The 23,099-nt window shown below is 41.1% G+C and overlaps 1 protein-coding gene across 1 annotated transcript; it reads left to right on the top strand.

The window, feature by feature from the left end:
* Window positions 1-2,004: 2,004 nt before the first annotated feature.
* LOC115362185 (zinc finger protein Xfin-like) lies at window positions 2,005-22,337 on the top strand. The gene is made up of 17 exons (XM_030056021.1): window positions 2,005-2,172; window positions 2,269-2,694; window positions 3,216-3,584; window positions 4,265-4,669; window positions 4,848-5,330; window positions 5,570-6,280; window positions 7,266-7,327; window positions 7,427-7,576; window positions 8,056-8,275; window positions 8,863-9,018; window positions 9,557-9,817; window positions 10,510-11,126; window positions 15,685-15,802; window positions 17,035-17,987; window positions 18,206-18,389; window positions 18,531-18,650; window positions 19,484-22,337. Exons 1-17 carry the CDS (start codon window positions 2,010-2,012, stop codon window positions 20,179-20,181), a joined length of 6,096 nt encoding a protein of 2,031 aa, XP_029911881.1. The 5' UTR covers window positions 2,005-2,009; the 3' UTR covers window positions 20,182-22,337.
* Window positions 22,338-23,099: the final 762 nt, after the last annotated feature.

The following is a 23,099-nucleotide window of genomic DNA, read 5'->3' as shown; positions in this document are numbered from 1 at the left end:
CTAAGAATCCACATTACTCCAGCTCTCTTTTAAAGCATGCCAGTGAGTCGTATGATGATGCAGTATCTTTCACAATTTTCCTTTTCAAATGTTGCAAAAGATGTTGAGTGGGGATCAGGTCCTGTGGCTGTGGGGGGAAAGCCATGCAAATCAGTGGAGTGGGGACAGGTCTAGTGTGGATGGCCTTTCTCTCCGAAATAGAGACATACTTCTCCTGGGTCCGCGTGTATATCATCCTGTGCCAAGTCACTGACCGCAGAACAGGCGAAACATCCTCACAAATTAATATTTCGTGTTTTGTTAGACTAGTTTGTCCTATGCATTACCATGTCAGTGAGTGGTGCTATGTGTTCAAGGGAGACATTTCAGTTCGTGGAGATAAAACACGTAATTAGTCTTACATTTCTGAAACCAGTGATAATTTATGCGCCCTCTTGTGAATCAGACAAACACTCTATCAGGTAAAACGTTGACCGCTCTGGATCGTTGAAGTGGGAAACGACATATTTTGAGAAAGGATCACTGGGGTCACCGGGTTTAGGTTTCATTTGACAGCGTTGGTTGCTTATTTCTGTCAGTGTATCTGGCAACCCTGAACCTAGCTTGCTTGCTACTCCGTTAAACGCCAATCTGATGGATGCGGCTGTGTCGGGATTATCTGGATGAGGAGTTAAACAGGGTTTTGGCATTTGAACAACAGCGATACGAGGACTGGCGGTGTTTCTCTGAAGCCAACCTCTTGACTGAAGTCCATAGTGCCTGAGGTGAGAGTTTAAATCTGTCCTGGGAAGGTGGAGTCAGAGCAACATGCTAGCTGTCAGCTAACCGGCTAATAACGCAGTATTGACTTAGGATGTTGTTATGATGCAGTTTAGCCAGGAGGTCGTGCTGGGAGTGACGGCAAGTGCCGCCAGCAGAGTAAACACTGTTATCCTGTGTGGTTTTCTGACAGCTCTGTCACTTGTGAGCTGCTTGTTTTGGTCACCCAAACCCAGCCGAGCCATGCAAACAACTGCCGTTTGAATTTTCACACTTCTGCTTTCGGGAGCCTGATTTTACAAAGATGATGTTCAGCTACACAGCCAGGCGACTATGTTTGTGTATTAAACAAAGTTTGCCTGGGTAGTTTTAAAGTCACCAGCCTTTTACTTTTTGTCACGATTGCCTCATTAGGGAGATCCTATATATTGTAGTAGTTTGCACATTATTGCTGTTCTTAAGGTACAATCACACCTTTAATCCATCTTTTCTCTCACTGGCAGACTCTATAGGCTACTGATGATTCATATATTGAATAAACAAATAGCCTGCAACTGCTTTCTAATATGTCAGAAATTATGTGTTCTCTTATGATGTTATTACTAAGTAATCATCATCACCATCATCAACTTTATTATTATTATTATTATTATTAGTAGTAGTAGTAGTAGTAGTAGTATTTGCAGTCTATATGTTTAATGTTTCTGCCTTCACTGTTGGTTTTGTGTTTTGTGATAGCATGTTATGTTTCCTTTAGTGTAATGAGCATCTCTTACCATTAGGGGACCACTGTGTCCTGTCCTTTTCTGTGTGTCTTCTGTAATGTAATGCTTTGTGCCATTACCAGTGTTATGTCTATGTATGCATGTAGCACTACAAAATAGTTTTGAAATGGTGCATCAACACCAACAACGCCAAAAGTGGTATAAAAAAAGAAATGTAAAAGTGGCCTGATAATGCAAAAATGTGACTATGATTATTTCATGACTTTCATTTCAGTTTGGTTTGAAATTGACATAAATGCTGGGACAGGACCCTGAAACCACCCAATGGTGCAATGTCGTCATTACACAAGACAAAAAGACACTGCACAGAGCAGGACATAAAATTTCTCTACAATATATTTGCTTGACGATGCACCTTTTCTCCTCTTTGTTGTGCTCAGCACTAAGTAGCTCTTGTCACTTGATTTCTGGACGATACAGTAATCACCAAAAACTCCAAACTAAAGAGAATGCGTTCTTCTGCCCATGTGTTGGAAGAACTTTTCTCTGATGGCTCAGGTGAAGTCTCATATGAAAATGCTCTCTAAAGAGACAGCTGTGATGACCAACGTGCATAAGGATGAGGAGCCAGTCGGTAGTCTGATCAACTCACATGGAGAGGAGTTCGATTGGGATCCTGTCAGTCCTGGTGAGTAGATACTGCTCAGTTTCAAATGTTTCAGTCATTGTCACAACTTTGATCTATACCTTGTTTGCCTTGTAATCTGCTTTATCTCCTCTATAGGAGAAGGACACAAACTGTATTCTGGCAGTAAGGAACCCCAGACTGTATCAGAACAATGTCAACAACACCAAGAAAATGAGACACCCTGCAAATGCCACTGTAAACTGTTTCAGAAAGACTTTATTTCTCGAAATGGATTTTGCCAACATAAGACTCACACAGGAGTCAAACCTCATGAATGTGTCCACTGTGGAAAAACGTTTGCCTATCAAAACACTTTGGAGACTCACCTGCTAACCCACACCAAAGAGAAACCATTTCCCTGTCCTGTGGGTGGGCAGAAGCTGCACAATGCTAGGTCTCATGTGAAAACACAGGCCAAAAAATCCAGTGGTATAACAAGTAGGAAGGAAGAGGAAGAAGAGACAGTAGCTGTTCTAATGAACTCAGATGAAAAGGAAGATGAGTGGCCTTCTTCCAGTTGTGGTGAGTAAATATACTGTTAGTGCTGCTTGCAGACTTTTTGATGCTTTAAATGTCAACAGATTTTTTTTTTTTAATTAATTGAATTATCAATACCAAATTTCATCTGTGAGAGAATTTTATAATGAGAAAAAGAAAGCAGACTAGCACACATAGTTGAGGTTCCCAAACACTATTGTAATGCAACACTTGACCACAACCAGGATATTTCTCAGTGGAAGACATGAGATTTTTATAAGGACAGCAATAAAATGACAAGACACCCAACTAAAACAAAAGGATTAGAAATGATACAGTTATCAATCAGCTGTACTTCAAATAATTTTGTTAGATTTCATGCTTTTCTTTTCAACAGTTCAGCTCTTTTATAGACACACAAATACTCAACATTTCTTTAAAGATGCCAGACATCAGGGTCAGTCTTTGCCAAAACCAGTAACTGCCCCAGTTCATTTTTGCATTTAATAAACTGCCTTTTTTGTTTAAAGCTGATGCTTCTTACCTGTATCTGTATCTATCTACAGGGACAGCCACTGATATGATCTGGGCTCGTGATGGGCAGCACAAACAGAGCAGTGCAGTGTTTCCTGCCCACCGTAATGCCACTGGGAAGGAATTCAATTTCCAGGGTTCCTTCACTCGAAATGAAAAGGCCTGCATCAAAGACAAGCTTCACCAGTTTGTCAGATGTAGGATGAGGTTTCAGTATCATCAGAGTCTGAAAAAATATGTCAGACTCCACATGAAAAAGAAGCCATTTGCCTGTCCTGTGCGTGGCAGAGGAGGCGGCCGTAGTTGCAGGCCGATGGCTCATCAGAAGACACACAGCAGGGCGTCACTGGAGCCCAAGGAGATTACTGAATTACCAGAGAGAGGAGAGCAAGGACGCCAAGGTTCCTTGTCTTTTCTTTTCTTTAACTAGTGTTAATGAAGAAGTCATGACCAATGTGTCAAATATTCAGGTTAATCAGGTTCACTCTGCTTAATCACATGCATGTGAGCTCTGTTGTATGATTTTAGTTTAAGGGCTATTAGAGCATGCAGGAAAGCACTTTGGCTCATGATCAGAAGTGTCTCTAGGGCAGTTACACAAGCAGGGCAGAGTTTTACAAAAAGAGGTGTTCCTGACAAGATAGTATAAGTATGGCAGCCACTATGTGTATTTTTTATATATAGACAGATTAGCTCATTCTAAGCCTAATGAACAAAATGTAATGATGCAGTTACATCAAGTGCACAATTTAATACAATGCTATCTTGTAGCTGGAATTATGGCAGTAGGCTCTTTAATCAATGCTTCTTGAAATCCTTCATTTAAAGGGAATGAGGCTGGCCTGCTTAGATTTCCAGTCTCTGGAAAGTCCCATTTCAGAGCTAAACCACTTTATGTTCTAAATGAAATTTACAAAGGAAAAAAATGTAGAGTAAATTTTATTTCAATTCTTCAGTAGGTGCTGTTTGAGTGGTTATGTTGTTGATACTCAAATGGAGAGGAGGTTGATCTTAATCTTGATTTCTGTTAAAATGATAATAATCATTACCTGCTTGCTGAATGTCTTTATATGTCATGTAGGGCTCACTCCTGAAGTAAACCAAACATGTGATCAAGAGACGCTGGGAAGCACAGACCTTTCTTACTGCCAAGCGTGTGGTAAGAAATTCAGTAACAACAGAGCCCTACAACGACACCAGAAGACTCATATCAGAGCTAAGACTCATAAATGCTCCCAGTGTGGGAAAGGGTTTGGTTACCTGAACAGACTGAGGAAACACCATTTCATCCACACCAAAGAGAAACCTTTCCCCTGTCCACTGAGTGACACGAGATTCTCTCGCAAGGAGAGGCTAAAGGAACACCTCAACACACATAACGGATGGTCAGCTGAAACCAAGAGGGTGGCAGAAACCTTGGATGGAAAAGAGACTCCCAGTTGTCTGATCGCCTCCGATGGAGTACAAATGGAGTCAAATCCTGAGGGTCAGTAGTTAGTAAGCAGCAGATAAAAAAGTGATATTTTTTGGTATTACACTTGAGTTATAAAAAATTGGGGATCTTGTCAGTTGAGAACTTCATTGATCCACAAAACTGAGATGTAAAAGAGGCACTGGTGTTGTTGGTTTGTATACCCATTTATGTATGTTTTTCATATGTGCAGGAAAGGCTCCTGATGTTGAATTACCAGGCACAGAGCGTATTGTTAAACCAACCAAACCTGAACATTGCGTGATACCCAGGAAACGTCGAAAGAAAGATGAGGCTGAGGAGCTCCACAGCTGTACAGACTGTAATAAGGAATTCCAGAGCATCTATGCCAGAGACCGGCACATGAGAGAGAAGCATGGCAAGCACCTACTTCACAAGTGTTGCGACTGCGGACAGACATTTAGAGCAAATCGAAGCTTGGTAGTTCATCAGCGAATCTACCATCCAGCACCAGGAGTGCCTGTGGAACCTCACGATGAACACAGGGTTCCAAAAACGTACCTTTGTTCAACATGTGGGAAAGAGTTCCCGACAAGTGCTTCTCTAAATAGACACCTTATCATTCACTCAGGAAGGAAACCATACCATTGCACTTTGTGTGGAAGGGGTTTCACACAGATTGGAAACCTTAAAACACACCAGAAAGTTCATAAAGGTGAGAGCGTTGATTCTGGAGTCCCAAGGCTGGCATTATTTGTCTTAACCCTTTTTTATGTTGTTTTGAAAGTTTAATTCTGTCTGTGATTGTCTGTCTGTTGAGTGGGCAGTTAATCCTCCAACACGTTAATTTAGAGGTTTTAGAGGGATGCAGGTAGTCAGAAAATAACGTAGTGTGGCAGAGTTATAGCATCCTCCAAATTTTAAATTCCTTTGCTGCATTTGTCTTTCTTGCAGAAGGGAAATCCACCAGTGTGGCTGAGAAAGGTTCCTCTACACCTGAAGAGACTCAGCCACCAGTGGAAATCTATTTCTGCCATCTGTGTTGGACACAGTTTTCAGGGAAAAATTTACTACAAGACCATCTGAAGCAGGTCCATGAATCCAAGAAACCCCATGCCTGCACAGAATGTGGCAAGAGATTCATGCAAATCCAGAAACTGAAAGAGCATCAAGATGGACATCAAGGTGTGAAGCCCTACCAGTGCTTGCAGTGCGATAAAGGATTCCACTCACCAAAGGGACTTGAGAACCATATGCGAGATCACACCGGAGAAAAACCTTTCTCATGCAGTATATGTGGAAAAAGGTTCAAGCAAGCATCAACTTTAAGAGCACACTATGTAACACACTCTGGAGAGAGGCCTCACCTCTGCTCCATTTGTGGTAAACGTTACGCGAGAGGCGAAGAGCTGAAAGTCCACCTCAGAGTTCATACTGGAGAGAGGCCATACCAGTGTGATGAATGTGGCAAGAGTTTCTATTACAGACAAGGTTTTAACAACCATAAGAAGACTCACAGTGCCAAACCCATAGGGCCCACCAGGCAGCTCGGCAGACCTAGACAGCTGGGCCATCCCAGGAAATCAAGCAAACCTAAGAAGGTCACACAGAGCGCTCCGACTGACTCAGATGGAGAGGACGTGACCTGGGAACCTCCTAACCTTGGTAGGTTTGCTGACTGACTGATCAGCCACCTTAAATAAGAGTCACTCTACTCGAAAAGCCCCAGTACACTGTTTAAGTCTATATACCCCATAAGACTTGTTGCATATCTGATGCTAAAAAGTGAAAATGGAATGTCGATAAGTTTTGTTTTTGATGTCATAAGAAATTTGTGTGAAAATGTCAAACTCAACAGATATGCGCAGTCTGCAAATTAGAGATGATAAAGTGCAGGGGCTTCATTAATTTCATTTGCAGTTTTTCATTTTTATTTTGTGTATATCTTGGAAAGAAACATTGTAGGCTGCACACAAAAACGATAGCATCAAAGATCCACAAAAATACAACACAGCCAACATGATTTTTAGAATTTAGATAGTACATGTGGTGCTCTCTAAATCACAGCTTAAATTGGAGAGCAGTTTTCACCATCATTGAATGAGCATTTAATTAACTGCAGGCTATTTTGTTCATGGTGTGTATTGATTTCTGGGAACCAGGTGTATTGGGACAGATACAGATTAACTCACTCAAGGTCCACCATTGACAGCTATTGTTTTTGACCATTTAGACTGTCTTTACTTAGTAACTGAAAGTTGGCTCATAAAATACACTCATGCACTAATTGCACTAATTGCATCATGCATTAATCGAGTACATGAGCAATACATTTTTAAAATAAAATTTGATCATGCTGGATTTTTACATACAACTTAACTGTAGTAAATAGTTGTAATTAATTCTTATCAATCACTGTATGAAATTATATATGAATTAAGATATGCTGATTAGCCATTTCAATTAGATTTTTAATTTTAATCTCTAGAGTTATATAATGTGAAATGAGATGACTGGAGCAATTAATGTTTGACAAAATATCTGCATCAAAGGTCACAACCTTTAAGCATATCATGAAAGCACTAGCTACTTGTTATGCAGTTTAATGAATATGTGTAACACAAATAATCTAATTCATTGGTTGATGCAGGAAACAGTCCTAATAATCACCTTGGTAATCAAGAAAATCATGCTACAGCAAGTCACAGCCAGGTGAGGGAAATGGCATATATTATTATATTATATTATATTATATTATATTATACTACTACGCATTTGAATTCTTGTTTGGCATTGCTCCATATGTTTCAGACATCTCAATGGAATCACCACACAGAGTTTAACTCATGGGGCCAAAACCCAGATACATCTTACAACTGGAGAGCAGCGGAGGGCCAGCAGCCGTACTACAGTCCAGCAGGAGCCATCATGAGTTTCAGTGCCTTGCTCAGAGGCACAGTGGTAAGTAATGCTGAATTACAGCATTCTTTCTTACCTGGACATCTAACGTAAGGTGGGCAGAGACGAGGCAGAAGGGATTTTGGCCTAACTTGTTGGTGGATTCAGAAGCCACAGCACAAACACAAGAGTACAGACAGTCTAACTAAAATCCATACATTCTCTGGTATTGAACCTTTTTAAGACAGGACATGGAACATTTGAGATTTGATGGCATCATTTGCCACTTTTATTTACTTAAAGGTGAAAGAAAAAGTTGACATCCCAATGATAATTTATAATCATTTATAATTTGTTTTTAATCTTAGTATTACAGAAGAGGGTGTTAAAAAAAACAGGCTAACTGCAGTTACATAGGAAAAAATCATGTTTATGTTGTACAAGTGCAATCATACAATCGGTGTACACTCGATTGATAATAAAATCAATTTATAATATCAGTAAACATACATGGATAACACAAAACCAACTTGTGATTCCAGGATGATGAGCACCCTCAGGAGAGCTGTGCAGCAGAGCGGCCCTCCTGGCCTCCTGGGCTTCAGCCTGTACCCCCACCTGTAGAGCCAGGCCTGGGCCCAGGTCACCCACATAACACCACATCACGGAAAACACACGTCAGCAAGAGGAGTACTCAGGTGAACTACCATGATGTAGAGAGGCCTAAAACACAGGAGCAGGATCACAGCTCACGATCCACAGGTGACTTTTGCTTCAGTGGCATTATCATTAAATTTCAGAAATCACAGTTGCCTAAAGATGACCTATTTGTGTTTTGTGGACATCAACAGCTCTCAGAAATCTGGAGATTAGATAGCCAAGATGCTAATCTGTAGTGTCCTTAAAATGCACCACATTTAATAACTGATTGGGATCAGAGGTTGGATTGGCCACCTCAGGTGCCAGTTCTAACCTATGATTAACTATCTATCCTAGAGGTGGGACTACTGAGCTTCTATTCTACAGCAGAGACACCGGTGCTAATCATAGACAATGGTGCTAATCAAAATTATATTGGCAAAGACAAATTTTGAAATAACAAGGTCTCAATTTTGCATTGGTTGCCACCATGGCACCATACTGGGGAAGAATCAGCAGCCTTCTATAAAACTGTTGACTGTATGCGCTTAGAGATATTTCCATTATGCTATGTGGCAACATCTCATCCAGGCTACAGTTTGTTGCCAGTCTGAGCAAACCTAACTGGATCCAAACAAATTGTGAAAAGGCTAAATATATTTATTTAAGCTAAGTAATTGATACAAATGTTACTCCCTGTATTCCCTCAGGTGTGACGTGTCAGACATATTGTGACAGTGAGACTGACACTGGTGCTGAGAGCCTTCCAGAGGTACCTGTTGGATGTGGGGAGGGCCGTGATGACAGAGAGACTCAGACTTCAGAGCCAAATGCAGCAGCTCCTCTTGCCCCACCTGGACTGTGTGGTATGCATCAGTTTTTCATTTTGATATGAGGAGATATTATAAATACCTGGTATGGTGAGATATCTGGTGTGGTTTTCCCCCCATTTGGAGTAATTCCTCAGTTGGAAAAACAGTGCTACTTCATATGCTTGTTATTGACATGACACATAAGATCTGATTCTCATAATTTGCCGCCTGTGAGGGTTTACTTGGTATCACTCTCAGTAGAGTCTGTGCCCCATTTGGACCACCCCTGTCAAAACAGCCTGGCCAAGCCACTGATTGGGATGACAGAGAATGGGCTTCTCTGAAGTTTCACATCAAAATATCATCTTTTTTTTCCCATTAAGAATGATAAATGCATTCACAGATAATTGGCCTGAGTACCATGGTTTAAACTTTTTAACGTTTCAGTCAAACAAACCTCTTGTCTGTAATGTAGACAGACAACAAAATTAAATGTTGACAATAAATGATTTGATTTCACTGCAGGACAAGTTTGTTGTACAGTATTTCACTTGAGGCATTGTCATATTAACTCAAGTCATTTCTTGCACAGGAGAAGCTCGTAACGAGGCAGCAGCTGCTGAGGACTCAAGCTCACAGGAGAAAACGTCTGAGGAGCCAAAACAATTCCAGGGGACACGCAAACCCAAGAAGAGCTATGACTGCCCAACTTGTGGAAGAGTGTTCTCTCACAACACTGCCCTGCGACGACACCTTGTAATTCACTCAGGGAAAAGACCTTTCAAGTGCTCTGTTTGTGGAAGAGGATTCACTCAGAGTGGAAACCTCAAAACGCACATGAAGGTTCACAGAGGTCAGATGCTCCTGTGTCAAGACAGCTCTTTTTCAAAAGATGCTTGTGTTAAACACTGATCATGGCCATTGCAGTTGCAGTGCAAATACTGAAAACAAATTCCAAGTGCTCACAAGTTGAAATACAACAAACATTAAATTCACCAAGTGCCAAATGCCAGTAAAATTGGTCCTAAATCAATAAAATCAGATGCCACCCTGACCAATAACAATGTAACGATAGCATTCCAATACTTAGTTTACTATTTCTGGTATTTGCCTGTTCTCAAAATACACTTCAAATACACTTTTTTTTGTTTGTTTGTTCATTTGTTTTTGCCAGTCCTTCACAAGTTGATATCACACTCAGCACTCATCCATCTACTGTATCATCTTTGATTGTCAAACATTATTTAGTGCAGCTGTTGTTCAGAATCTTTTCTTTTTAGGTACTCAGTGTTGTTTGTAGGGCACAGCTTCATGCGTAACAACTATTGGTGGTTAAAAACTAGATAATATAGTATCCACTTACCGCTGTTGCAGCAGAGCAATATTCAAAGAACAAAGTGTCAAAGGTGTTGTTTTGTTTTACTGGGTGTGTGAGCATGTATGACTGTAAAATGATTTTGCAAGCTCTGTGCACTATGCCCTGATCATTCAGAAGTCTGTCATAATTAATAATATATGAATGTCTTTGTGTGTTTTTTCCCACAGGTGAGTTTCCAAGTGGTGCTGAAGTTCAGGGGAATAATCCCCCTGAGGACCCTGCTGTAATGATCCATGTGTGTGGAGAGTGTGGAATGGACTTCCCTCAAAAACAACAGCTGGAAGAACACTACAAGATCCACAAGAAACCGTACGCATGTCCAGACTGTGGCAAGAGGTTCAAAAATGAATATTATTTTAAAATACACAAGCGCACTCACTCAGGAGATTCACCTTACCTCTGTTCAGAGTGTGGAAAGAGTTGTGTAACAGCAGATTCCCTTAAAAAACACGAGTTAATTCACAGCGGAGAGAAGAATTTCCGCTGTGAGCAGTGCGGTAGGGCCTTCATACAGTCATCCCACTTGAACGTGCACCTCAAAACGCACACCGGAGAACGGCCTTACCTGTGCTCAATCTGCGGCAAAAGTTACTCCAAAGCATGTGACCTTAAAGTTCATCTGCGAGTTCACACAGGAGAGAAACCATATACTTGTGAGAAATGTGGCAAGTGCTTCTACTACTCCCAAGGGTATCGGGCGCATCTCAAGACTCATGACAAGAGGCCGAAACAGCCAACGAAACCGCTGGGTCGACCAAAACAACAGCTCGTAATGGCAAGTAAATAATCTGGGAGTTCACAGTAATCATAGCAAATCAGCTGTGTATGGCGGAGATATAAAAGGAAGTAAATACACAGTATATACATAAAATAAAAAGCTTCCCAACAGTTTGAGTTGGTGGAATAAATCACAGTGATCTAAACTGTCTCTTAGATTGTGAGTTTCTATTATGGTATTCACATTTAATTGTGTATGATGTGCAATCAGCCTCATGGAACCCTCAAGTAAATGGTGTTTCAAATAAGATAAGAAAAATGATATTGTGAATTATTTATCACATTATTTATTTACCCGAGTGCAGCTCAGCTTGCACACTTTTTCGACCTCACAGAGGTCCAGACATTGTCTGAACATTATTCAGAATGGTAACTGTAAAATCGTATTACATGTTTTACTGTAACAAATAACCATTTTTCCCCTGTCAAAGTAAGTGAACCTCTCCAACAGCAGTAACAATAAAAAGACAAGAATGAGTGTGTCTAAACTTTTTCAGTTGACTAAATAACTTTTCTGTAACATTTCATGCTACTGTATTCTATTATACACCAATAATCAAGTAATAGTTGCATAAAAAAAAAAAAAAAAACTAATGCTCAAGCAATACCTCAGTATTTTTCAGCTAGCCTGCATACTTTGTTATTTTTCCTCTGATTATTGTCTCATTGCAACTTTGTATCCTGAGATTACTGGTTGAATAAAATAACAAGTGCCTGCTTTTCTATAGACTAGATTATGCCAATCATTTCATGCTAAATAATGGATAAATAACCTAAATTGTGGTTAGAGTGGATTTTCCCCTCCATGTGGTCTGCCCTTCACTTGGCACGTTGCTGCTGGAGTATTTGTACTTTCCTACATCTCATCATTTTTTATTTTATTTTTTTTTCTTTACAGGGGTCTTTACAGCAGCACAGTAAATCATGCTGTGCTGCTGTATTTTGGTTTCTGACTGTGTTGGCAGAATCAGCTGGCACTCCAGTAAAAGCTTATCAGACCCTATTTGTTACCTTGACTTATGTATGCTATTTTAAAAGAAATCTGTTGGCTTGAAAGGGTGTAAGAGGGCGAGGACTGTCCAGTCGCCTCTATTAGCGCCATTAATTAGTTTTTCAGATCTAAACATTGGAGTAAACATTGGGAAAACGTGGGGAGGTGGGAGGGGCGTAAACAGCAGCTGCGATCCTGACCTCAGAGACAAGCAGGGCCGTCTCTGCATCCCTCTTTGCACCGGAGCACTGAGGTCGATGTGACTGAGCACCGGCTGGGATCCAGGCCGCCGGGCATGGGTCCTCTCTGCCTACCAGGTGAGGTACAGGTGTTGGATGGTGAGCTGGAAGACGGTCGGTATCCATCGGTATCCACTATGATATCGGGCACCACGGTGTTTTCTGTTTCGCCGGGGCTTGGCTGAATCATGGAATACCGGACAGCAGCATCTGACAGCCCTGCCTGAAGGATTACACCAGGCGCTTAAAAAAATAAGACGAGGACAATCAAAAATCCCCATAATATGAGATTGTGGTGTACCCTTGGCCAGCTGGATTTGGTGCGTCACAAGTGCAACAGCCAATCCCATCAAATGATGGGGTGGCACTACCCATTTGATTTGCCCCAGCCCAGCCAGTGACTTGAGTGTTTTATTTTCAAAAAATCAAGAAGACCAACTCAGCATGGCTGCTTACTACTGTTCACACCAAAACGTTTAGTTGCATTTTCTATTAATTGTGTCCATGTGAAATCATAGTTTTCAAGTTGGCCCCACAATGTTTTATGCTGCTGCTGCAATAAACTAGAGATTAAAAAATCAGCCATCCTATAAATAATAGGCCCAGTTTTCTCTCAGTGAAGAGAGAATGCTAAGTAGTCTAGTGATGATTTGGGGATAGGAAATGTTAGGGGCCTTGCACTTCATAATCACATGCGGCAGCTTTTTATTTGCACGATAATTGCAATATTGAGTAAGAGATTACCAATTCAGTCAGAACTCAGTCTATATGTAGTCGTTCCTCCTCCGGCGGGGAAAAAAACACCTGCAGTATTGATAAAATTGCTTTCACTGTTTTTCATTTGTATTTATTTTTAATCCAGTCATTCCCAGTACATAACCTGTTGTGTCTTATTACTGTTATTTGAAAAGGGACATTGTTTGTACAATAGTTGTATAAAAGCACATCACACTCAAGGTTGTGCTGTTATATTGAATATCAGCACTCCTTCTTGTGAGATATTGCTTAAGCATTTTGAAACATGGTGTGAAACCGCTTTTGTGGTTGCAAAAAGGTGATGCATGCATTATTGCAGAAAGCATACAGATTCTCCATGCTTTGCGTAATTATTTTAGTGGAGCTTTTATTGTGAAGACAGAAAACAGAACCGGAAGTCCCAACACCACTTCAAATTTGCTAACAGCTAAGGCTAGTTAGGTGTATCGGCTCCAAACGCTTGTTAGTTAACTCGTTAGTTAGTTGATTCCGGTTTAACACACAGTCTGAGCATATTGTGTATGAAATTAGAAAGCAACAGAAATAGTGCCAGTTCACTGTAGTGACTTTATATTGAGCGAATACTTTTTACCTAAGGGAAATCCATGCCGAGGTTGGTCAAAAATCTATTGTCTCTCTTGTTAAACGTTAGCTAGCTAACTTGGCTAATGTTACTTAGTCGGAGGCAATTTTGCAGCATTTTTTTGGCATAGTTGTTATTTTCACGTACGACTTGGATGTAAATCTCTGTCTGAGCTCTTATTTTTGACAGGCAGTGTAAAGTTAGTGTTGAGGGCTAACAAACTTGACTATGAAGATGAGTGAAGTAACGTTAGGCGAGTTAACGCCATGTTAGCAGCTAATGCCGTCCTCTCCAAGGCAGTGGTCAGTCACTGCTGGTCAGCGACGCCGCGTCATGAATGAGACGTCTCATTCAGAGGTCATTTACTGCTGTGCTGCAGGGTGCGCCTGTTGTGCTTTTGATGTATCATGAGTTTTTAACATGCGACCGGTGCCAACAGGTTAGGCAAGTAGCTACCTTGAACCAGCACTAATTGGGGTTTTAAATGGATGGTGCAAATGTGAGTCCTAGCTTGCTAACGCTACATAGCTCGGCTACACAGTGAAGATGCCCGATGAGGTGTTTCTTGTAGCGCTTGTCACGAACGTCCAAGACACCACAAAGCACATTAAATTATGTTCTTCACATGGTTTCCACGGTGTTCATGTAAAAATGTAGTCACATCACCAACAACGGTGCATTGCATTAATGCAAATGCTTTCTATGAATACTCATGTTTTAAGGGCAAGGAGACTGTCCTTCAGCTGGAAGGCCCAGGTTCAAGCCCCCGTCACAGCGAAACATCCGCCCTACTGAAGTGTCCTTGAGCAGGACATTAAATGCCAAATGCCAGTTTGGAGGCGCTGTTATGTAGCTGATTGTGTTCTCCCGCCTCCTTGTGCAGGGCTGCAAGTGAAAAAATAAATTTCCCATTGGAATCAATAAAGTATCTCAGAAGACCCAGAGTTTGAAATTGGTGTTTTTAAAATGCAAAATCAAAAGCTGCTGCAGAATGGATTGAGTAACATGATAAATGTCACTCTCTGCATACAAGGATTTGTTTTCAATGTATCATCGATGGCAGGAGAAAGCATATCTGAGTAAATGCAAGCAAAATCAAAAAGATTGTGATGAATTGTGAAAAAACTTGAGATATGGTACTTTGTCCATATCCCCTACTCTGAGTGCAGATTACATGTGGCTTTTAGTAATCCTTATAAAATAGGATGATATCCCAATTACAGGGATATTGGAATGGTTGCTGATTTGGAACACATAACGTGGAAGTCCAACTATAACAGGAATATGATACTTTACTGCACCCCCTATATAAATTACCGTTACCACATGTATGACAGAGTGCAGGGTTAACTATAAAACAGTATCCATGGAGTTGGTTGGGAGTCTGTCATACTCAAGGACATGTCACCAGGGGGCATGCTTGCTGACATGGGGGAAGGAACCCAGGCCCTAGAGGGGAGGGACTCTAGTTTTACATGGCAAAAACATAAGAAGAGGTAATTTGATGGCCTTATGAAGCTGAAAAACAAGCATTTTGCATGTTATTTTGTGATAACCCCTTTGTGAACTCAGAAAAAAGCACTTAGCAGGGACATTAAGAGTCCAATAACGGAAATCCTTACTAGGACTCATCCTCAATGGAAGCGCACATTCCACCCCCAATATAATACCCCAACACCTATCCATGGCTAATGTTTCTTAATGGATAAAAGTAAGGTTGGACAGGCTCTTTAATCTTTCAAACCAGAGTGAAAATCAAAGTTTGATTCAGGAACAACCAGCAGGATGCACTAATTTTCCAAAGAACCCTCCAAATATGAAGTCTGCCATGGTAGCTCAGTGATTTGTGGTGTAACTTGCAAAGCCTTTAAGCACATTTTTCTGGCCAAAGATATCCAAGTCCATGCTGTAAGTTTTTATTTTAAATGCCCACTCAATGCCACTTGATTATTCACCTCTGTGGTTATATACTACAAGGTTATTCATCACTTGAAAGATGGGCTCTGAAAACCCAATGGACTTCAGCCCAGCTGTGATCCTTGCCGAGGAAGATCAGCAAGAAATAGGAGGCCTGATCAACTCTGATGGAGAAGAAGTGGAATTCTCTGATCTCAGTAAGTGCACAATCACAATGTAGAATTTTCTGTACTTTGCTGTTGCAATTTTAGATTGGCAAGAAAAAGTACCCAAAATGTCAGCTTTATACATCTTGCATTTGTTAAGAACGTTTTTGAGTGACAATAAAGTCAGAGACACATCTAGGAATATTATGCTCGATATTAATGTGATGGCAGGTAAATAAATACATTAACTTGGGGGACTGACATTGACCTAAGCTTCAGAAAAACAAGCACCAAGTCAGCAATGACTTTGCTACGTGAAGTTTCAGGAGCCTGAGTCAGATATTCTTAATATCAAACAATTTTCTCACCATGCTGAAAATACAATGTGTGAATTGGAACTTGGTCACAAAGAATGGCACTGATTGGCCCTTAGGGGGCACAATAGCAGTAATCAAAGTCTCAGGCCCAGCCAGGCCAAGCAGTAGAGTTTTGAAAACTGGCACATAGAGGTGTCTGGAGATCCTGAACATGCTTGTCTCAGACGGCCATAATATTCAGCGTAAATGTTTGGCCAACCTTCTGATTTTTTTCTCAGAAAAACTCATTACATCAGGTGATCTTTCTGATTAGTCCCTCCCCCTCTTTGGTTGAAGATATAGCTGTAGTCGGATGGGATTTGTTTCTCAAACAATGTTTGAGTTTCATGTACTTTTAATTACAGCCAAAACTTAAGTTTGAGTAGCCTAACAACACCTCTCAGTAACACGGCATGCTTGGAGTCTATCTTAAGATGTTAAATAAAAAAAAAAAAAAATCAGTGACAGCTCGATCCCACAAGTTGCCTAGATGAGTCACTCACAGCTTCAGCTTCAGTGATTCTAATCCAGTCCAAACTGGTTCACGAAACTACAGACATCCCATGTTAGTAATTAAAAGTCAAATGTGGTTTGGGAAACAAATCCCGTCCGAATAGGGCTTTAAATACACAAAATTACACGACGTCCCTGTAAAACTAATCCCGTCTGAATAGGGCCTCTGCCAATTAGTTAAAAAAGCTGGTGGTTTTATTGAAAAACCAGTAGTCTCTGTCCTCCATGTCTTATGGTTTGAAACCATCATTTGCGATCCACACATGAATGACAATAAAGACCGAAATTGAAATCCTAGTGCTAAGATGAAGCCGAGACAGGTGGGGAAGTTCTGGTCAGAAACTGATTATTTTGAAAATTCTCTTCAGCCTTTCTCTTTCAAATGCTGCTCCTTTCATCTTTTTACCCACACAGGAGAGAGTGTTAGCCCTGCAGTTGGAGATGAGGTGACTCCATCAAAGACATTTGATCAAAGTGAAAATGGAAAACCGCAGTCAACTCACAGCTGTTCCGTGTGTGGAAAAGATTTCCCCTATGCCTCGAAACTTCAGCGCCACCTACGTACTCACTCGGGAGAGAGGCCCTTTCCCTGCTCTATGTGTGAGAAGAGATTTCCGGAGAAGGGACTGCTAATGATTCATGAAAGGGTTCATACAGGGGAAAAGCCGTTTCCTTGCACTTTCTGTGAGAAACGATTTGCTAGTCAGGGGGAGCTGAGACTCCACCGGCGGACACACACAGGCGAGAGGCCATATCACTGCTCCATATGTCTAAAGAGTTTCTCTCGTCACTGGCATCTGAAAACACACCTAGAGGCAATGCACTCTGAGGTTGTTGCCGGCTTTTCGAGGAAGAAGTTTCCTTGTTCTGAATGTGAAAAGAGCTGTAACTCTGCAGCAGAGCTCAGAGATCATCAGAGGACTCACACTGGAGAAAGACCCTACCAGTGCTCGTTCTGTGACAAAAGGTTCGCCTTGTCAGGTACACTGGTGAGGCATGAACGTCTCCATACCGGCATTACACCCTACCACTGCTCTGACTGTGGGAAGACATTTGCGCAGCAGTGGACATTAACAACACACATGCGGACTCACACAGGAGAAAAACCATACAGCTGCACACAGTGCGACAAGTCTTTCATCGCCCCAGGAGAGCTGCGGAGGCACACCAGGATTCACACTGGGGAGAAGCCATACACCTGCACCGACTGCGGCAGGCACTTCTCTTTGGCAGGAACTCTGAGAAACCACAAACGGTCGTGTACTCACAGTAAGAATGGATCTGCCACGGCACTCAACTCAGGCTCAGGTCAAACTCCAGCCGGGGAATCATCTCAGCAGGATCTGGTCGACAGCATCAGCCCTGAGGTACCGAAACAACGTTCAGTGTAGATTGTGCGATTGTCAGTTTCAGTTGACATTCTCTGTCATTGCTGTCTCAGTGCAGGTCTGTCTTCCGCATCTAAACATTTTTAACAAAATGTGCTGAGACCTCATTGCACCAAATGTTTACAGTCCAGCTAACTGCAATCTGGTTTAAGTGATGGAACTGAGCTCCTAATTGCTACCTCACACTATTTTGATAGGTTTCTGGCAGTCAGAATACCTCAAGGGAAGGGGAGGCCCATTCTTCACAGGGTCCTAACTGTAACAAAGCATCCCAGTGTGAAAATGACTCGAGAGAAACAGAAGACAGGCTGGAGGATGGTAGCTCCAGTCCACATATGAATGTCATTGTGAAAGAAGAGGAAGAAGAGGAACCTTTGTCCGGTAGGCCTACATAAACATGGGATTGCTAGATATGTGTACACTTGATGGAGCATGAATGCTTCTTTTCACATTGCAGTGATTCTTTTGTTCTTGCTGGCTTGTTTTTTGTTGTTTTGATTAATTGCTTTGTTTTTCCCACAGCAGAAGGTCCTGACAAAGTTTCTGGTAGTGAAGACTGTTCCTCGACTGAGGGACAGCAAGAGGAGAGTAACACTGAAATTCGAATTACAGTTAAGGAAGAAGAAGAGGAACTTGTTAACAGTAAGATGAGGAAAAATCCATTACAGGAGCGCACATGTTTAATGTAAATTGAAATGATGACCAAGACGTTGCTCATAATTATGATCAAAACGTGCTTGCAGTATCAAATCCTGTTATTCATTCATTTTCAGGCGTGTTCACAGTGTTAGAGGCTAGACAGTACAAAACAGTGTCATTTTTGTGTTCATTCCAATTTTGGATTAGTTATAAACTTAAAATCCCTGCAGTTACACCTAATCCTGTAAAAGTCTGCATAGGAAAGAAAGGCGCCAATGAAAGAATAGTTGAGGAATAGAATTCTTAAGAAGGAACCATGTTAAGTTAAATGCTTTGATATGTGGGTTACTTAACATTCTTGGGTAGGCTGAATCTGTCTAAGGGAGGAAAAGGCACAGAATTAATGAAGTCTCAGCACCGATTGGTTCAGTGTGTACACAGATTCTTCTGCATACTTACGTTGACACTTCATCAAACAATATAAATGAACCTTTAAATAGCAAGGAGTGCCTCTGCCATTGTTTAACATCATGTAAATAACATCTTGTACTTTAACATCCATGCTAAAATCTGTTTTCTGTAATAACCACTTCTAACTCAGATAGGTCCTCGTTAGACTGCTGACTTGGATAAAACTGTTTATACACAGCGCAGATAAATGGAATGCTGAATTTTTTTTTTAGTGATGTTGTTATGACTTTTTAATCTCATTTTATCTGCAGTCCACAGCAAGTGATATCTTAAATGGGCAACCTTCTTCCTGATATCAGTTTTAGTATTTGGTTTAGTGTTCCTGGTTGACATGTTTCCATTGTGTCCTATTTCTGTGCCCACAGACTCAGGAGAAGAGGCTGGCCATGTCGCTGACACTGAGGATTTAAGTCCTCCAACATCACCACTGCAGCAACAGCTGAACAACAATTTGAAAAAGAGCTCCTACTGCTGTGGGCTCTGTGGAAGAGACTGCCACAAGCTGTCTGCGCTGCAAATACATATGAGAATTCACTCAGGAGAGAAACCCTACCAGTGCACTCTTTGTGGGAAGCAGTTCACCCAGAAAGGTCAGCTAAAAGGTCACCAGAAAGTCCACACGGGGGAGAAACCTTTTTCCTGCCCTGACTGTGGGAAGAGCTTTGCCCACTCGGGGGCTATGAACAGGCACCGCCTCACACACACGGGAGAGAGGCCCTACCACTGCTCTGTGTGTGAGAGGAGTTTCAACCAGTCTGGTCGTTTGAGGGAACACGAGAAAATTCACTTCGGGGAGAAGTTTGACTGTCCCGAATGTGAGAAGAGTTTCACTCGAGCGTCGAGCCTAAAGAACCATTTCAGGCTTCACACAGGAGAGAGGCCGTATGGCTGTGACATATGTGGGAGGGGCTTCAGCCGCTCTCAAAGCCTGAGGCTCCACAAACGGAAGCATGAGCAGGTTCAGACTGAGGAGTCTGCATTTAATGTGAAGAATGAAGACGAGTCCTCACACAGTGACAATGCTTCTCCAATTGATTTGTGTATGACTGAGCAGAATGACTGAACATGTATTCACATAAATCATAGAGCTAGGAGAAGTAGTATGGAAATATTACTGTTTCTAAGATTTTAGGCATTAAAATATTAATCAAAAGACGTGAAAGTAAGGGACTACCTCTGTGGAAAGCCCATCAAAGAACCTGGACATGGTGCTCTCAGGATATGCTTTCAAGACTGGGCACCTAAAAAAGAAACCAGAATGAAGCTCTTAACAAATTGATCCATAATGTGTGTAGCCACAGGTTGTCTGGCCAGTAAATGTTCACTAAGCAACTAGCAAAGCTGTTTGAGACAGTATGAACAAACAGTATTCAGTGCAAACAGAGTTTTCCTGAAACCTTAGAAATGGTCTTAAAATTACAAATTTAGAGGTCCTATTATCTCTTTTATCACGCTTATCTATGTTAGTTGCATTGAAATATCACTATCATATTTAGAGTATTTATGGTAGTACAAATTTCTCATTTTAGGTCTGTGATTTCATTTTTTTCCATGCAGTATTTGTCAAACTAATTGTGTATGTGGAAATTTGATTGGATTCTTGAAGAAAAGTCATGTTTTTTTTGTTTTTTTTTTTTAAATATATGAAATATTAAGATGGCCCACAAGCAGTCCAGGAAGCAGATGAAATTGTAATGTACTGTTTGAGCCTATGGTTATAGCTACACACACATCAGCAAAATTTAGTGTGTGCTTAAAGTGTGGTTTTATGGTGTTTATCAAATATGTGCCAAAATTGTGTCACCTTAGCAGTGACTAAATTTTGCTAGTGCTCTGTGCAGCTCTTACCAGAAGACCAAACTACGAATCTGGGCCCTATTCCTGTTTGGATGTCTTAACTTAGCTGGATTGTTTTGTTGACAATTTGGCTGAAGTCCACAATTTTCTCTGCCACTATGTAGCCTTCAAATTATGTCTAAGTTGTTAACCCAGCAACATATCCCTAAAATGAACCCTGCAAAATCACACCCTTGAAACCCTTTTCAAACCTCAGAGTCCTGGGCTAAGACCCTGGTCTAACAGTTGTTTCACACTGACAATGTGGGGTGTCCCCACCCTGCAGCCCAGGGTTTAGTAAACCCCACTCCAGAACAGGGTTACTGCTGATTTTATTGTGGATATCCCAGGACAAGTCTGCCATGTGAGGGGAGGTCAGAACAAAAGAAACAGGATAGTTGTCCAATCAAAACTGTCACAAGTGTTATTTAGACATTAACCATGGGCTTTGGTTTTCAAGTGTGAATCCTGAACCCGGGGTTAACTATCAGGCCCGGGTTAATAAGAACAAGGGTAAATTGAGGTTTTCCCTAGGGCTAAGAGAGACAAATATGAAAAGGGCTTAAGTCTGAGTCAGCTGCATATTCTGACCTATGGAACTAGATGAAGTAGATTTGGATTATTTCATGTTAATGGAGATTTGAGATGTATTGGCATTTTGAGGACAAGTGCATACATTTAAAATTATCAAGCAATTTTTGGTTCTTTTGAATTCCGTTTCATGGATGATTATTCAAATTAGGTTCTTATTATTCCTTAAATTGAAGTTTGTAATATATAATATTTATAGAAAAAGCTAGATATTTGAACTGGCTGACATGTTAACCTGAATTAGTTGAGCAGTTTACTGGGAATAGGGCCCAGGTTCCTCTTGGAGGAGGGAAGGCGGGTATTCCACAAAGCAGGAATAGAAAGCCAGACACTGTGGAAAAGAATATTATTTTAATCTGGAAAACAAAATGTAAATGTTTAGGACTGTAATTCAGTCATCCATGTTGATGATTGCTAGTAACTTTCAGCAGATATTTTGCAACACTTTTGAAAGTTATCTGGCTTATCTGCTATATCCTGATCTGTGCAATACCACCCTTGTTTAATACATTATTTTTTCCCTCAGCTGTAGTCCCACAAGTCTTGCTTTTGGCGCTATCACCACCATAAGCTAACCATTATGAATGAGGTGGTTGCCTGAATAAGTCGGGGAAAAGAATAAAATGGTTAAGACAACTCTTACGGCCAAAGAACCATCAAGTAAAGATGAGTCATCCTTCAAGGCGGTAATACGTACAGTAGGCAATAATCTGAAGCAGTGAAGATGGTTGATTTTGACCAGTGTTGTCTTTGTCTAACTGTATGAGATGTACAATAAAAAGCAAAAACAAAACATGAGGACTGAACTTCTGCTTGGGTTTGTTGGATGTTGAGATGGCGAGTTGTTTTTGTAAGAGCAGCACAGAGTATCTTTTGAAGACATCACTACAATCCTGGATTATGAAAAAGGTGCTCATGTTCACAAATCTTGATTGACCTTTATGCAAAGCTACAGTCATAACACTCATCAGCTCTGTCAGGATGGATTCTCCTGTGAAGTTACATTGAGATGAAAAAAATACTTTTTCATCTTCATTTTCATCTACATACCCTACTCACAAAAAGTTAGGGATATTTGGCTTTTGGGTGAAATTTATGGAAAATATAAAAAGTTCATGCTACAGTGATATTATATCATGGAAGTAGGGCATTTGAGTAGAAGCATACACTGGTGATTTCCTCATCTCAAACAATTTCTTGAAACAAAAGCCAACAACAGTGGTGGATATACCACAACAAAAAATGTCAGTGTCAGTAACTTGTCATGTGCCCTTGAGCATCAATTGCAGCTTGACAACGACGTCTCATGCTGTTCACAAGTCGACTTATTGTCTGCTGAGGCATGGCATCCCACTCAGCCCGCGGCACTCGGGACATTGAGGTTCCGGGGTACAGAGCTCCGAGCCTCTACACGGCGACTCAGCTGATCCCATAGGTTTTCTATGGGATGCAGGTCTGGAGAAAGTGCAGGCCACTCCATTTGAGGTACCCCAGTCTCCAGCAGCCATTCCCTAATGATATGACCTCGATGAGCTGGAGCATCAAACACCTGAT

The sequence above is a fragment of the Myripristis murdjan genome, chromosome 1 (assembly GCF_902150065.1).
Source record: "Myripristis murdjan chromosome 1, fMyrMur1.1, whole genome shotgun sequence".
NCBI lineage: Eukaryota > Metazoa > Chordata > Actinopteri > Holocentriformes > Holocentridae > Myripristis > Myripristis murdjan.
The sequence above is the reverse complement of the archived record's forward strand: the minus strand, read 5'-3'. Positions and strand labels throughout refer to the sequence as shown.